General features: G+C 42.0%; 1 protein-coding gene across 13 annotated transcripts in view; it reads right to left on the bottom strand.

Moving 5' to 3' along the window:
• Positions 1–3,027: 3,027 nt before the first annotated feature.
• Positions 3,028–18,128, bottom strand: part of LOC140734496 (muscleblind-like protein 3) — a 157,798-nt gene continuing 142,697 nt past the window's right edge. For 6 of the 13 annotated variants that reach the window (XM_073058528.1, XM_073058526.1, XM_073058531.1 and 3 more), the window contains exons 6-10: positions 14,764–14,817; positions 11,431–11,581; positions 9,766–9,801; positions 3,449–3,537; positions 3,028–3,101 (exon numbers count right to left, since the gene is read on the bottom strand). In XM_073058528.1, the coding sequence (XP_072914629.1) occupies positions 3,045–3,101; positions 3,449–3,537; positions 9,766–9,801; positions 11,431–11,581; positions 14,764–14,817 (387 nt within the window). In that variant the 3' untranslated portion in view covers positions 3,028–3,044. The remainder of the gene's footprint in view (positions 3,102–3,448; positions 3,538–9,765; positions 9,802–11,430; positions 11,582–14,763; positions 14,818–18,128) is intronic. The other 7 variants (XM_073058536.1, XM_073058537.1, XM_073058538.1 and 4 more) reach the window with 7 other exon arrangements.

Below are 18,128 nucleotides of genomic sequence, written 5' to 3'. Positions count from 1 at the left end.
AGGAGTATAAATAAGAGCAGAATGTAAGGGGAAGGCAAAACGCGTTCTGCAATAAAGCCACGCTGCACTGTAATCCGGTGTTGGTTGTCTCTCTTCCAAAACGAACACAGGGCAGAATTTGAAGCCCAACACGTGTAATATCTTTCTGTGTAAATATCTCATATTACAAGCGGCCGAAAATCCGGTCCGCCGGAAATCCAGTGCGCCGAAAATCCGGTCCGCCGGAAATCCAGTGCGCCGAAAATCCGGTCCGCCGGAAATTCGGTGCGGCCTAAAATCCGATGCGGCCTGTACAATTAAAAAATTGATTTTATTTCTAAAATTAGAGCCAGCGGCTTTTAATCAGGTGCGCTCTGTAGTCCGGAATCTACGGTAATTGGAATCAGTGGACAACAGGGGAAAAGCAGGGCTGTAAGGTACTCGACTGGCAACTTCACCATTAAACCATCCCAAATATATTGTATATCCAAAATGCCTTTGGAAATAATTATTAAGGAAGAACTGCCACTGGGCCATATAGAGCAACATTAAACTAGATTCATGAAAGTTTAGTTAACAATGTTGGCTTTAGGGGAAGTTAATGGACTGAAGTTCATTAGAATCATTATCAGTTCCTACCACCCTGTTCACCTCACTTCTATCTGTGTAATGTCTTCTCCATCACATATCTATTACCTGTTCCCCAATTCTCTCACATGCTAACATCATCAGTGGCCATTTCTATTGGCCACTGAGCCTCCCAACATATCTTTAGGGTCTGGGAGCAGATTGGAGCACACAGACAACAGCTGAGGTCAGGATTGAACTGGGGTCACTGCAGTTGTGAGGCAGCTACACTATCTATAACACCACTGTGACACAAGTGTGGACCCCAAGATATCCAGGGTTTAGGATCACTTTACTATTGAAACTCTTTACATTTTTTTTCTCTTGGCCATTGATTTAATAAACTCACTTTATTTTTATATACACCGGAATGAATCACAAACAATGTGCTTAAGCAAGGGATCAGACTTGGTTTATTGCCAGAAACTTGGCCCTGAGGCCAATTCAAACTTCCCTAGAGCTCACAACTTAGTCGGACACAGTGTAGTTCTCAGCAGTGCAGCAGCAACAGCGGAGATTCCATCATTTAGTTTATACGTTAAACTGAACCCATCTTTTTCTTCATTTGTTCACTGGCTACACTACTATCTATTGTTCACTTCAATCTGACCAGGAACCATGATGCTTTCTAGAACACTTCAGAGAGTGAGACTGCTGATAACACCAGGTATGGATAAATGGATAATATGTTTCCTTCACAGAAGGATGTTCATGAAACAGGTGGGTTTATGCAAAATCTCAGTAGCTCTAAGGTGATTATCACTGATACCAGGTTAAGTAAGTTCCTTTTCTTAATCAGATGTATTACTTAATTAGATGTGGAATCTTTCTATGCACACTCGGAAACAGCCACATCTCTTGTGTTAACATATGATAACTTTCAAAGCACTTCACTGCCTACAAAGCACTTTTGGGCATCCTGAAAGTTGAACTGATGGAACCATTTTTATTTTCCCTTTAACTAAGGACAGAAAAATCTTATAGAAATGTAACATAATTACACAAATAAATAATTGAATCTTAAACACAAAGTACACCGCAGATGCTGTGGTCAAAGCAACATGTACAACGTACTGGAGGAACTCAGCAGGTCGGTTAGCATCCGTGGAAACGAGCAGTCAACATTTCGGGCTGAGACCTGACGAAGGGTCTCGGCCCGAAACGTTGACTGCTTGATTCCACGGATGCTGCCCAACCTGCTGAGTTCCTCCAGTGTGTTGTACGTTTTGCTAATAATTGAATCCTTCTGGCTTTGAGTAATTAAACTATTAAATCAAAATCTAAAAAAAGTTAACATTGCGGTTGAAGAACCTTCATTGGAAGTGTCTGATCTGCTGAGTTATTTCCAGCAATTTATATTTTTATTTCAGATTTCCAGCGAATGCATTTTTTTATCTTTTTTATGCCTTTCAATAAAGTAGCCATGTTTGGTAAATTAATTATTACATAATACAGGAAATCAGGAAGTCGGTTTAAGTTGTGGAACAAGAGGGGTGATTAGCAGACAAGGAATGGTGTTGAAACTTTGAGTTCAATTTCATTGGTCCAGAGCAAAATAAGGTAAATTTTCTAAGTTTTGGAGCAGATTGAAGGAATCATCTGATTTTTATTTCCACTGATTATTCTTGTTTCTCTTTAATTTAATTTTGATTTTAATTTTAATTTTTTATTTTTAATTTAATAAGAGAAACTAACATTCTAACCTCTTATTCCTTTGCCTTAACAACCATAGAAATGCATCTACAACCAGAGTAGGTGACAGTGGCCAAGGATGTTCTAGCAATGCATTAAACACATTCTGTACCGCTTTAGACAGAAGTAGAAATGCTCAGCGGGTGAGGCAGCATCTGTAGAAAGAAACGGTGTTTATCTTTAGGTTGAATTCTCTTCTTCATATTCTGATGAAACTTTGGCTGTTTCTCTCTACATAGATGCTGTTTGACCTGCTGATGGCAATTGTTCCTTTTTGATTTCTGTGCTGATATTTAAACAGCAAATGGCTTGGAGGTGGATTTGTGGCTGAAGTTAGCTAATATATATTTTAAGCTCTTTTTAAACTTCGAAACACAGGTTGTTGCAGAGAGTTATGCTACCCCTGAGCCACAATAGCTGCGTTCCAACCACAATATACAGAATTACTTTAGAATCGTGCAGTTCACATCTATATAGTCCAGGATACAATATCAGACAATTAAAAATACAAACTGCATGCAACTGGTTAACATGCCAGATTCCTTGTTTAAAACCACATTGATATGATTAAAACGTGAGTTCTAGAATGAACCATTGCGACCATGAATTCTTATCATCATCAACATCACCGGCTGAATTACTTGGCTTTGTCAGAAAGAATGAAACAATAACTTGTAGGCACTGACAGGAACTCTAATTAGTTTGTATTAGTAATTGAAAGAAACTTACTGTTCTATCCGTAAGGTCTACATCTGTGTAACAAACATGCTGCTACTGAGTTCATCTATTGATAAAATGGGCATCTAAGGTGGAAGAGATTTCAGATTAAAATTTGATCCTTTAAAAGCAACTTATCCCAAATATATTAACATTCACATGCTAGCACTGACATTACATAAACAGCTGTATGCAGTGAATGAATTAACTGACAGTTTTAAAATCAGGGAAAAATAATGTCACTAAAATTATGCATAGCTACTTCCAGATTGTAACAAACACTGAAGTTGCGACTGAAGAATACTCAACTTTAAACAACTTTCCTCGACTTAAACTTAGTAAAACTGAAAGACTTTGAAATCTGTGCTGATTTTAAAGCAACAACTCACTTGGAGCAAGAAATGTCAAATAAAAGCTATTTAAAGAGCCAAACCTGATTGGCTGTTGCTGCAAACGGAACGTTGGTGGCAGGTGTTGTTGTTGCAGACACAGTGGTAGGTGTAGCGCCGTGCATCATGGGTACTTTCAGTAGGGGACACCATGGAAGCAACAAACGGGAAGGGTGTAGCGTTATGGTGACCATGGCAACATGTGGTGTGGATTGCAGGCGTGGCAGGTATCACAGCAACAAGCCATGTGACATCATCATGAAGGGTGATACCAGCATGCAATCACAGTGCAAAAAGCAAGACAGCATTGAAAGAAATAAAAAAAAACAAAAGAGAAAAAAAAGAGAAAGCTTATTACAATTGTAATTAAGGAGAACTTAAAACACTCTAAAAGACTTTGTACATTATCAGGCACATAATGATGTATTTGTGCAATTATATAAAATAAAACACAGACTTTGAAGCAATGTATTTAACAGGTACTTGACAAAAATTCTACCTGAAATTTTCTAGATACAGTTAACAATCTCAATTTTGTAGTTCCTTATTAAAATTAATTAACTGGAAACATACTAGAACTAATTACATTCTATGAGGAAAGTGGGTGTGTTTATCAAACAAAGGCGACTACTTAGTTCCAAATTTACTGAATCCTGAATGAGAACAATCAAAAGTCAGATAATATCTTTATTAACCTTGCCTCTCATTACTTCTTACGCGCACACACACAAATATACAAACAGACACACAAAACACATGTGGATGACCATATACACAAACACACACATGCACGTTTATTCAAGCAGATACATATTTGCACAAACAGAATGCATACACAAATATGTATACATGTATGCACAAACACACACACTCAGGAGCTGCTCAATGAAAAGTCCACAAACTGATCCATGCCTTATTGTTGGTAGCTGCAGCATGTATGATCAGACCTAAAGTTCTGTCTTTTTCTGCTGTAAACCTCTGGCTTTGCAAGCCCCAGCTACAGGATGTCTAATCAAACTTGGGTAGGTGTCCTATTCTCTCAGAGACTCGATGTTGTGGCTGTACCTAGAGTCATTTGCCATGTTCGGAGCACCCCATGAGTCCAGATTGCATTCCTTTTGCTCTAGTACTCAAGCTAAACAATTATTTTGGAATAAAATCATAAATCATAACTAGAAGAGAGAAAAAAAACAGCAGAGTAAATGTTCCAGGTGAAGATGATGAGAAGTTATTAACCTTAAGTCCTTGTTACTTCTCTCTCTCTCTCACCCCCCCTCCCCCACAGATGCTGCCTGACCCATTGAATATTTCCACCATTTTTTGTTCTTCATTTTTAATTGATAGCAGTGGCTTTCGGAATTATTTTGAATCTCCTGAGATTCCAGTTCCACCCTCCACTCGTGCACAGTTGCCTGCGGTTTATACCAAGCAGGCTTAGGGGTTGGGGGTGCCCCTGGATCTATCTTTCCTGCTCATCGCGTTCTCTGTCCATCTGACACGTCTGATTTCTCAGACTGCTCTGTTCAAATCCCACATGGACCAGGATCAGAGGAAGAGTTGCTCCTACCGTTTCCTCTGCAAGACCACCTGCCCAGTCACATGGCACCCTGAACTGAAAATATACCGCTATTAATATACAGCTGTGCCATCTGAACTGTGCTACACATTCAAGCAAATTGGGGAACTTCTACGCATTCAGCCCTGCCTGGGTGGGTGTGTGGAGTTCGCACGTTCTTCCTGTGACTGTCTGTGTTTCCCTAGAGAGCTCATGACAACAGACTGGTGAATTAATTGGCCAGTGCACATTTCTCCTGGTGAAGGGTGCTAGGATCTGGTGGAGGTGAGGGGTGTTAACAGGAGTGTGGGGAGAATCAAATGGTGTTTGTGTAGAACTTGTGGAAATGTCTGTATTTGATGGCTGATGGCTGGTGGCTCTATGACTACATCAGATAAACATCTCTTGTTTCACAACAGAGCTCTACAGGTGTTAGAGGGGCAATTTTAGTCAGTCAATGTTTGGGGTGAGACATTACCATTTACAAAACATATCCTCACAAGGGGTTAAAACTGGGTGTTATAGCGACTGAGCCATGACTTATGTTGAGCTGGTTATGTTAAACCTGCTCCTTGCCCAGGTGAAACTGAACAGGACAATTCCTAAGTGCTAACTTGGATACTAGTTATAGTGGCATGGTATTGGCACTGAAGTAGAGCATATATCATCAATGAACAACAGTGAGACCAACTGCGACAAACAATTAGCCAGAGGAACTCAGCAGGTGTGTGTGTTGTTGACAATCCAGGTCAAAACCCTCCAAAATTTCTTTCCTCCCACTAAGTTCTCTCGGGAGGTTGTTTGTTGTTCAAATTCCAGCATCTGCAGTCTCCGTTGTCTCTATTCTGCCACAGGAGTGGGAGCTAAAATATATCCAGGAATGGTGAAAACTGTGGAATTGTGTTCCTGTCTAAATCTAATTTACTCAGCCATATACCTAGTGCACTAAAAGAGATATGTATTCAGATTCCTTTGTCTGTCCCTCCACAACTCATCCTGCAGGGAGAGTGAGTCCTAAGACTATTCGCCTCCAGTCCCAGCTTCCTCCTGTCAGCTTCTGCTTTCAAAGTCACACAACACATAGACCACCATGTCCGTGTGAACTATCGGATGTCCCATTCACCAGTACTTGGTCTGTAGCTCTCTGTGCCCTTGGCAAGTGCTTGTCTGGATGCTTCTCAAGAGAGTCCCTGTCTCCATCTCCTCACCAGGTAGCACATTCTCGATTCCAACCAAAAAACCCCCCACAGGTCCCCTCAAAACTTCTTACCCCTCAATTTATACCTCTTGTTTTGGACACTCCCCACCAAGAAAAAAAAGCTATTTATACCCTTTAGAAAGTTACATAACTCTCTTCAGTTACCCTTCAGCCTCCTCCTCCCCCGGATAAGCAATTCCAGCCTTTCCAGTCTCCCCTTATAAATGAGACACTGCAATCCAGGTCACATCCTGGTGAATCCCCACTGCATCCTCTCCAGTGCTGTTACATCATTTCTACTGTGTGACAAAGCAGAACTGCACACAGTCCTGGCTAATGTTTTATAACGTCATATGTACGATGTCCTTGTCTTATATTTCATTGTAGAGCTTCCTGAGGCTATATCACACCCTCTCACATTTCCCCCTCCCTGCTCTGCCGATAACTGTTCTAAGTAATACAAACTGAACTCCACCTTGCCATTTTTCTGAATATTTGTTGACAAAAATAGGCCCATTTTGTAGGAAAAGATTAGGACCCAGAAATTGGCTGTGAATTTGGCCTCAGTTTCTAGAAGGGCAGGTATAATTGGCATATTAAATTACTATCACCTACCAATCCTCTACCTTCCTCCAATAAGAGAGATGCTACCCTAACCTGGAAACTACGACTACTCTGCAATGGCCCTGTTACAGTACAGGCCATGAATGAACATAATAACAGAGAGAACGGAGCGTGGCCTGTAACTTGAACCCTTCTAGCTACCCAGTAGATCCTCTGTGTAGCTGGATCTCCTTGTTGACACAGACCTGCTGGCAGAAGACCACATAGCAAGGAACTACCGGGCAGCAGATAGAGCTGCTGCCTCTCAGAATCAGAGACCTGGGTTCAATCCTGTCCTTAGGCGCTGTCTGTGTGGAGTTTGCACGTCTCCCCATTACTACTCTACCTTCCTCCCACACACCTGTACCAAGTGAACTGGTGGGTTAATTGCCTGCTGTAAATTGCCCTATTGTGAATGTGAGTGGTAGAGTCTGTGGGTAGTTAATGAGCTTGCGAGAATTAAAAGTGAGATTAATAAGGGATTTGTGTAAGAAGGTGATTGATGTTCAGTACAGACTCAGGGGGCTGAAGGACCTGTTTTCCTGCGATTTCCCTCTTCAACATAGCTTCTGATTAGCCTGAACTCTTGAGAAAGATCTGTTTCCTTCATACACAAGGCCAAAACATATGTACTTGCATCTCCCCCATGTACTAAATATGCTGGTTTATTGTAACTAAAAGTGACAGCTGATTAGCAAGGGTGCTGGAACTACTGAGAATACACATAGTTAAAGCTTAAACTGTAACTGGTAATTAAGGAACCGGAGTAAGTCCATAAGGAAAGAGTTGGATATAACCAATTAGCAATATACACCCAAAGCCAGCAGGGCAAGTCTTTGATCGCAGCTTCTGAGGATAGACTGACACTGTGCAGCAGATCGATCTGCTTCCCACACAATTCCAGAGACCAGGGTTCAGTCGTGACCTGTCCTGCCTGTGCATAGTTTCCACATTGTGCTCTGACTGCATGGCCTTCCCCTGGTGCTTCACATCCCAACCACCCGGAGCTAGGCAAGCTCACAGACCGCTGTACACTACCCACAGTGTACGTGAGTGCTGTGAAGTAGGTGGGGAGTTAACGGACTTGTACAAGGAATACCCTGCAGATTGGGATTGATAGAATTACCTTGAGAACTGGCATTGACGAGTTGATTAGCCTCCCACAAAGTTGTATGAAGAGCAACACTGAGAGAGTGAGGGTTTGAGTGACATCAGGGGAGATTTGCAAGTGGTTTCTTTCCCATTGGCAAGGAAAGGCGGGCCTGTTATCCTTAAAAATTTGGACTGTAATAGAGAAAAATTTCAGATTCCCTTCCTAAGCAGTGGCACAAGAACTCCAACCCTGAGACTTAAGGCCTGATTTTAGAATTAAACCACAACACAGAAACTGAGCCAAACCACGGTGTGTGAGGTGCCTTACCCACTAGAGACAGCAGGAAACTGAGAAGGCTCTCATTTTAACTGAATCACAGGCACTTTCGCACCTAAATGTCCACAAGCAGCTGACAGATGGAGGTGAAGAACATAAACTATCCAACAAGGTTGTTAAACTCAAGATCAGTAAAAAAAAGAATTCAATGAAGTGTTCCATTGCCATGCCTGTGACACCTTTTCATACTGACAAAATCTTCTAATTATGCAGGATGTGCTTCACTTCGAGAACTGTCCTGTACTCCGCTATGGGAGAGGTACATTGATCTTGCTGTGGGTTCTCTGAACACCCACTTCACTGAACACACACCAAGGCATGACATTTGACCTGAAGAACCAAAGAACCCCAATTCTAAAGGAAAATAACTGCCTTCCAAATATCCTGCCACCTAAAATTTAGTCAGCTGCAATCCTTCAATTAAATGACCAAATTAAGGGAACGCATGCCCAGTCTCTGTACACCTTCCCAGTAGTTAAACCTTGTGGCCATCTGCTCTGATGCAGCAGTTCCAAAAATCAGAAGCCCAAGCTTCATTCATTCATCTACAGCTGGTTGGATCTCTCAGTGAGCTGCAGTCACAGAACCATTGAATAGATTCCACTCTTTGGGAACACAGATTGGAGAAAGGCTAATAATTAAAGTGCACCTTTGGAAACCAACTGGGGCTCTAGTGAATGAGGCTCCCCACTGCCATTTTGAATCTCCTTATCGCTTTCCAGCTCAAAGTCACTGGAGTATTGGAGAGTGTGGTAGCAGGCCTTTCAGCCCATTGAATCTGTGCTGATCATCAACCACCTATTTAGACTAATTCTACATTACTCACATTTTATTCCAGCACAAAGGAGATGTGCAGGGCAAGCTTTTTACACAGAGAGTGATGTGTGTGGAACAGGCTGCCAGGGGTAGCAGTGGAAGGAGAAATGGTAGTGGTGTTTAAGAGGCTTCAGACAGACGCATGAGTATGCAGGGAATGGAGAGGTATGAATCATGTGCAGGCAGATGACATTTTCTTTAATTTGGACTCATATTTGACACAGACATGGGCTACAGGGCTTGACCCTGTGCTAAACTGTTTTACCCTGTATATTGTACTGTCAGCAACAACAGTCATCCCCTCCCCCGGACTCTGCCACTCACCTACACAATTTACTGAGGCCAATTAACTTATCTTTAGGATACATCTTTAGGATGTGGGAAGAAACTGGAGCACCCAGAGAAACGTGGAGAACGTGCAAACTCCACATAAACAGATCCGGAATGAACTGGATCAGTGCAGCTGTGGGGCTGGCTTTGTTAGCCACGTTAGAATCTGATAGGCTTGAGAAAAGATGAAGTATTGGGTTAGTGCAGGTAACTAGGCTGGGGTAAAAGATCAGCCACCATTTTACTGACTGACAGTAAAATGGGGATGAAGGTCTCCTGCTTTAATCACTTATGTTCTTGTGTGGGAAAACTGAAATGGAATACTGAGTGAAGCCAACACTTCCAAACACAGATACACAGTGATGTTTGAAAACTCAAAGGAGTTAAAGAAAGGTCAAAATGTTTGATAGAGTAACAGCTGCAACCTTACCAACACTTGCAGTGGGAGTCATGCACAATACTGAGCCTGCAGATCATGCAGTGAAGCATGGAGAGGATAAACAAAAGAAAACATTGGTTAGAAACAGTTAGTGTACACACAAACACACACATACACTCTCTTCACACATTAAGGCTGGTAGAATCAGCTTCGTTGATCACCTCAGCACATGCAAGGTTAGAGATTAGTTTTTAGAAGCATCTAGATTTGCAGCATTTTGTTGGGAGATTGATGTGAAGCAAGTATCAGTTGCATTAGTAAGTGGAGCAATAGAACGTTGCTGGTTCCTGCCCAGAAGATGCAAGATCTAAATACCTTCCAGTGTTTACAAACTGCATCTTAATTCACACGGTCTCACTAAGGACACTTAGGGAGTGAAATTGGGCCTGGCTCGGAATGCAGAATTGGAATTGCTTTTCTTGCCCACTGTTTACCATGAGACAGGGCACAGAACTGTCCTGATGCAATCCCATGTATTCTGAATCCCAGGCCAAGTCCAATTTGTGTGTCCTGAAAATATCAAAACCATTTGAAAAGCAAACTTTACAACATATCTAAAATATAGCAGAATTACTTTCTTCAATCCAATTTGTTTACTGAAAATCACAAAGAAATGTCCAAACAGAAACATTGAAAATGTTGACGTATGGAACCACACCAACATTTCTAACTCTTCTACTGGCCTGCAGCTTGTGAGATGGCGGTACTTTTTGGTAAGCTCACCCACATAATTGGGCAAGACCAGGCGGTAAGTGTTGGCAGACTTGACCTGCACGCAAGGAATTCAGTCCCAGTGCTCATTCTCAAGTCGTAAGGTAACACATCCATCCCAGGAAGATCATAATATCATTAACTTGCTTCATCTCAGAAATGATGACAATTAAGCTTGGCTTATGTCGGACAGCTATTCTTGCTCTGACCAAGACCCCACCCACTCCATCCAACAGCAAGCACTGATCTCCTGGCTCTTGCTATATTCTAGGACAATCTATTTGTTCCTTATGTGCCGTGTTGTATGATGTGAGCGATTATGGTTTTTCCATGACCATGATTGTTCCTGGAAAATTGTTCTACAGAAGTGGTTTGCCATTGCTTTCTTCTGGACAGTATCTTTACAAGACAGTGGCCCCAGCCATTATCAATGCTCTTCAGAGATTGCCTGCCTGGCGTCAGTGGTTGCATAACTGGGACTTGTGATATGCACCAGCTGCTCATATGACCATCCACCTCCTGCTCCCATGGCTTCACGTGACCCTGATCGGGGGGGGGGGGGGGGTGGGGGCTAAGCAGGTGCTACACTGTGCCTGAGGGTGACCTGCAGACTAGTGGATGGAAGGAGCACCTTACACCTCCTTTGGTAGAGATGTATCTCCAGCCCACCACCTATCTAGGACAATATGCGAGATAAGAACATACCGAAGCTGCAGTGAAAATTACTTCAATAAAATTAAAAAGCAACATTTAATTGAAAGCTTGATCTGAAAAATAATGTTATATATACTTCACCATGAAATCCTAAATAAAGACGGCAGTTATGTTAAACATTAAAACTGGTTCAATAATCTGTTTATGTCGTAAACCCCAATAGTGAGGTCACATGATTTCCAAAGGCTAAGTGAGAGAATGCATGAACAGCGCAAGTGATAATGGACTAACCTGTTGGGATGAATGTTGGTTGTTGCAGCTGCATATTAGCTAGAGCCTGTTGGTAGTGGAAAACACTGGGGTTAAACACTGTGGTGGCACCATTGGTTTTTTCAAGTGCTGGCCTCTTTGGTAAAGGTTGGAGAGCACCAGGCTGGAGAGCCTATGGATGAGGGATTGATTAAGACAAGTAGAAAATAAATGACGCATGCACCAAACTATGCACACAAACTTACACCCACACACACGCACACACACCGACTGGCCTGTCATTTTCCTGTGACTTGCAGAAGCTAATGCAAGGCAGCAGCTGAAGCAGACACCATGGACGATGTGCAAGAGAAGCAAGATGCCTTCTGAGAATTGAGAGTGGAGCCATACACTCAGTTCACAGCGTTTAGCATAAAAACAGGGCACAAGGTTCACCAAGCTTAAGACGCAGGAGGAGGGACAGATGAGTTTCCGTGATGAAATGAAAGAAAACAAAGTCGGCCCACTTCAGGCTTGGTAATTGAATGTAGTGAAAACTTTAAAACTTCATGCAAGATAATAAACATAGCCAGGGTTCTCTCTAGGCAGGGGATTAGAAAACCTTAGAGATGTAAAGTCTCAGGGCTTATTTCAGAAAAACATTCCTTTTAAATCTCTTAACACTAAATACGATATCCACATGGATTGAGTACTTGTATTTTCTGTTCAATTTAACACAAGTAGCTTTCCAGAATATTGCTTTGTTAAGGTAAATTTATTTCTCTGCACCACACACACACAGAAAGACCCACGCACTCACAGATTGCCTATTTACAACATGATCAACAGTCCTGTAAATATTTAACAACCTTCCAAAACTGAATGAAGTAAAAATCAGGCTTTACATTGATGGGAGCCCAACAAGCAGCTGCAAGTGGTAGGGAGCAAGAGAAGCAGATGTAAATGCCTGTTGTAAAACTGCAGTGCCCAGAAGACAAGGAGCAGAAATTAGTCTACAGTTATTTTTTGGTGTTCAAACAGTGTTACCAGACTCCTGAAAATGTTCAAATACAAATTACGAGATGTATTAGTGCCAAATCCAAAGGCATGTTTAATGGGCTCCCTCATGTAACACCACTCTATTTCAGGGAACTGCAAGCTCTGGGGGCAAAATTCACTTGTTAGTCATATCTTTTGGCACAGCATTTACTTCAGGAATTTCTTAAAGGGCCACAGATCAAGGAATAAAAGTGAAATGGAGGGGGGAGGAGGGGAAGGAAAACATCGACATCTTGAGGGGTGGGCAGCCAGAGGCACGGGCTTCAGAAGAAAAGTCCAGGAGCCTGCTCTGGATTGTTTCTGCACAGACCAGAACAGGTTTGCATAAACGGTCCAGAGATTACAAAGAAGTTGCCCAAGGAGCAGGAGCCTGTAAGGGTATGGGTAACAGTCTTACATGCCTGCAGTTTAGGAAGCTCTCAATGCAGCCAAAGCCCCTTCCAAATGAGAATGTCAAGTTGCATTAACCAACAAAAATGGCCGGTTCCCTCTCTGCCCACTGAGTTATTCCTAACGTCTGCCAAGCAGCAGGGAGCAGTGTCCTGCCCGATCCTAAAGCAAGCCTTTCAGAATCAAAAGCACCTGTGTTTTTGTTGCTACTGGGGTTTGTCTAGCAAACAAACATCAATGCCTGCACCACATTTACAGTGTCACCCTCAGTATCCCTGCGGACCACCTGTGCTGTGGAAAGTGCCTCACCTAACACTTTGTTGCTCACCTATGCATTCCACAGGTCACAAATAGCTCCGCATACAAAGCGGAGAAACCTCCCATCTTTGGGGAACAAGACTTTTGTATTCACAGCAGGAAGGGCCAGGAGATTCCAGTGATGGGTTCTCAGAGTGCAAGCATTTATAGACCTTGCAATCTCGATGTTGGCTTTACCCATTCCTCATCTGACATGCAAAGATCCTTTTGCAGGATTTCTCGTAACATTTATGGCCATTTTATTTTGATGGACAGTCTGCTTATACTCTCTGGATTCATGATAAATGCAATCCTGCTCCAGGTCAGCCTACTCAGCAGAGAATTCTGCCTTTAACTACTAAAATGCTTCCTATAATGTGCACTTGAGCCTTCCACTTCATTAATAGCTGGTTCCTCTGTAGTGAATCAGCACAACATGAAGGAGATCTCACTGGAGACAAAGATTGAGTGGGGCATCATTGCTGATATCATTCCAGGGGAGCAGAAACAGTCACTGGGACATGAAAAACAATGCATCAATGAGACTATTAAAGCCAGGGTTAACTTATGTGTAAGATTGGTTAAATTTGGGTTGATATATCTGTGCAATATTTTTTTTTAAATCACTGTGCAGATGAATTTCTTGGCCCAGTCAACCACAGCTAATTTCCTCAAAGGGCATTTATGATAATGGCAAGTGAGAAACTCAAGAAAAAATATCTTTATTTAACTTGTCCGGTTGGAATTGTCCAACTCTAGCTTATGAATTACAACCGGATGGCCGACACTTTTGAGTGTTGAAGAATTGCTGAATTCTACAATGAATAGTTCACCCTTTATTGACAATTTGGCAACCTTTTGGGATTGATTGTGTTTTTTTGAAGGCTGCTCATTAGAACCACATGGCACAGAGATCTGCGCAACCTCCTTGATGTCCAAGAGTATCCAATTACTCTCCCTCTCCTGACCTTCTCCAACATCCCTTTTCAAAGATTTATTTCATTCCCTTTTGGAAGTCACTGTGAATCTGCTTCCACTATCTTTTCAGGCTGTGTGTTTCATTGTTAATGAAATGTCCTGTGATCTCAACCAGAAGGTTAGCATGCCTCTGTCTGGAGTTAATGTATTCAACAGGATTCTACTCTTTATTGTCCACATTACACAATAAGGCCGAACCTGCTTTGGAATGCAGCATCAGCTCTTTGATCAGAATCGCCTTCATTCTCCTTCAATGCATCGGAAGGTTATTCCAACCCATGTTAAGAAAGACTAACCATCATCTGGGACACTTCCAGTTTCCTGTACATGTTTTATTCAATGCTTTAAGGGGATCATATGGTAACCAGACCCAAAAAAGATATTAACCAGGTTCTTACTCTGCAGAAGCAGGTTTCACTGCAGCCACACCTCTTCACGTTGAACCCTTAGGTAATTCCATTATGTAACTTTGCATCAAAGCTGAACATTCTGAGCAGAGCAATTTCCAACTGAATGTCTTCAGGGTTAATTACACAACCAGGTCTTCAAGGTTAATTATACCGCCAGGCAAATGAAAATTTCTCGTGCACTCTAGCATCATGCTCACAAAAAAAGGCCACATGCAAAGCAAGAAGGTGAAGGTGCAAGTACCAGGTCAAAGGTCGCCTCGAGGGGTCGCTTCAGTGATCTGACAGCTGGCTGAGTCTTATTTAGCAGGCAGCGAGCACATGGATGGCAATGGACGAATGGGATTCAAGCGCATTAACATAAACAGCAAGCAGAGGTGTGTCATAGGGACAACAATGAGTGTGGCAGGTGGAGAGAAAGAAAAGAACTGAATGCATTATACAACATCTTGAAAGTAACAACATGCTTAACTAAAGGTGATTACTACTGTGGCAGATCAGCAGTTATAATTAAAACAGACATCTTACTATCTACACAGACCATTGTCACATAAACGATTGGAATCACACAAGGAAAAATATCTTCAAAATGAAGTTAAAATGCATTACATAAACTTCAAAGCATTGGATAGATAAGAGCTTCTGTCCAGGGCATTCTACATCAATGCAGAATATAGAACCAAGAGTTAAGATGAATTTTATTTTGTACGACATGGGCTCTGGTTTCAACAGTATCTGAAAAAAACACTATCTCACCCTCAAAGTATATATCTTGTGAACTCACAAATAAGTGGCTATCAGTTAGTATTGCAAATCCATCACTAACTACCATTGTGAAGGTGGAATAGAATGTAATATGGTCAATGGGGATGAACATTTTCTACCAAAATGCTCATTAAAACTGGTGTCAACTTATTTATAAAATCAGTTAAAACTGCGTTAACCTATCTTTTGTATGGCAACCCATTTTTTTAGACATTGTGCAGATGAATGTTCAAGGCCCAATGAAGATTAAGCTGTTGCACTCCTTATGGTGAAAGGCTCCTATAGTTTTGCTAGCCAGCAGAGAGGAATAGAGTGGTGGTGGTTCCATTTGTTGATCCAGTGAGGATGATGCAACGAGTGAGGAAAGTTCTTGCAGGAAAACCTACAGATGGGATTATTGTCTCATGACAGGTGCCCTGTATTTTCGGGTGGCAGTCGATGTCGACCCAGGGTAAGTCACTGAGCTGAGGCGCTGTCTGTGCAGAATTTCTCCCCGTCAACCTGAGGGGCTTCACCACACTTTTGTCCCAGATCCTCCAAAAAAAGTGGGAATTATCTGTTGTAAATTGTGTAGGAGAGTTGCAAAATCTGGGGGGAATCGATGAGAATGTGGAGAGAATGAAATATAGAATTAGTGCAGGATTAGTGAGAATTGGTGGCTGATAGCAAGAGTGGACCCAGTTGCCATCCATGGACTATGACTACCTCAGCATTATCAGAACAGGAAGGATCTTCTGATTTCTCCCTCCAGAAACTCAGACTAATCAGATGGAGAGATGGGGACAGGGGTCAGGCAAGGTATTACCAACACATATTTGGAAAGTGATGACATTTTCAGATGATATTGCCTGGGGCAAATGTATGATCAAGAAGTAGGAGGGACTCAAAATGAATCTCTGGGGAACACATGTAAGCAAAGCTGTGGAAAAAGGAGAAGGCATAGCCTGGGTTAAGAATGGAACCATGTACGTGTAGTCCCACCCAGCTGCAGAATTGTGAATGGAGCACAAAGTCTTGTCTGTCAAAGGTATCATCAGGCAAGAAAGATGGATCATCTGTACCACTGTTACAAAGGATGCCACTGCTAGTTTTGATTAGAGTAGGCAACCCAATTGACAAGGAGCCCTGCATCAAACAGCATGAATTTCGGGAAAATGAGAGCCAGCCGTTGTGCAAGTGCTTGCAAAAGCACTGAAGCCAAAGGCTAGTCTTTTGAGGGGACAGGTGATTGTCAAGTAACCTGGAGGGCAGCAAAACATCAGCAATGTCAAGTAACATAAGGATGAGGAATGGAATCAGAGTGGGTCAGCAAGGTTGAGGGTGCAGAAGACTGAGTTTATGCTCAAGCTGAGTCAGTGTGTAAAAATAAAACAGAAGAATGTGAGGGATAAGATAACATTCCAGGTTTGGCCCAGCAGGTAAGGTTGATGGAAAGGAAGAGAAGGGAGTGTGGATGGCATCTAATATAGTAGTAAAAGTGCTCCATTGTCCTCACACCTGTTAGTGGAAGTGAGAGTGGAGGGGACAGTGGAGGCACTTAATAGGAAAAGTAAAGATACATTTCTGCTCATGCATGTTTCTGGAATTACAATGTATGTGTAACAGGAGTAGGAATTGGCTAATCAACTCTTCAAGCCTGTTCCCTCTCTCAGTGGATGATCCAATCTTGGCCTCAACTTTCCCACTCTCTCTCCATACCCTTTGACTACAGCCAGCCTCCACCTTGAATGTATTCAGTGACCTAACAAACACATCACTCTGGATTTAAGAGTTCTAAAGATGCATAATCCTCCGAGTATATAAACTCCTCCTTATTTCCATTCAAAAATTCCAGCACCTGATTCTGAAACTAATTCTAGATATCCCAATAAGCAAAACATCTTTTCAGTATCTACTCTCAATCCCATGTACTCCTCCCAATAAGATCACCCCTCATTCTTCTGAATTTGCAGTGAATAAAGATACAACCTGGTTAATCCATCTTCAAATGCTAATCCCTTAGGAGCAATCTTAGGAAGTAAAAGGAAAACACAGGAGACAGAGCAGATGCTGAAAATCTGGAGCAAGTTTCCAGTTTTAATGAAAGGTCTTGACCTAAGATGTGGATTGCCCATTTTTATAGATGCTGTTTGACATCCAGCATTTCATGGGTTGCTCGTGGAGTAAAATGGCTGGTAGCATAATAGATGCTACAGACAGATCTGAATGTTAGAAGGTAGAACTATCTACCTACTGTATTTCATTTGTTCATCTGTGATCCTAGACTTAAGAGGCAGAGACACGGAGGGTAACCTGAGGGGACTACAGCAGTAAAAGGTGGAGATGGAGATTTGGCTAAGCAGATTAGTAGCTACATAAACATCACAATGAATGGTAATTCAGGAACTCCAGTACATGCTAGAGACATGGATATTTTATTTGATAGGGAGCTTTAACGAGTGGAAGACACAAAAGGAATTAGGATTGATATGGGAAGGGCTCAAAAGATGGCCATGTAATGAACAAGTGATTCCTGTCTTCATTCAAGGAGCAATGCACTACACCCTGCTGCAAATGCAGCAAAACAACGAGGAAGAGTACAGATGCTGGAAATCTGAGCAACACACACAAAATGCTGGAGGAACTCAGCAGGCCAGGCAGGATCTATGGCAAAGAGTGCAATCCATAGAGCACTCTTTTCTATAGATGCTGCTTAGCCTACTGAGTTCCTCCAGTATTTTGTATGTGTTCCCCAAAGAGCAACACTGAATTCTTCCTCAAATTTTATCACTGCCCTCTTCCTTAGAGACCAACATTCCTTCTCCTTTAAACAGTTCAAGTAGAACACTTTTCCTGTCAGTTCCC

Source organism: Hemitrygon akajei, chromosome 10 (assembly GCF_048418815.1).
Source record: "Hemitrygon akajei chromosome 10, sHemAka1.3, whole genome shotgun sequence".
Taxonomy (NCBI): Eukaryota; Metazoa; Chordata; class Chondrichthyes; order Myliobatiformes; family Dasyatidae; genus Hemitrygon; species Hemitrygon akajei.
The sequence above is the reverse complement of the archived record's forward strand: the minus strand, read 5'-3'. Positions and strand labels throughout refer to the sequence as shown.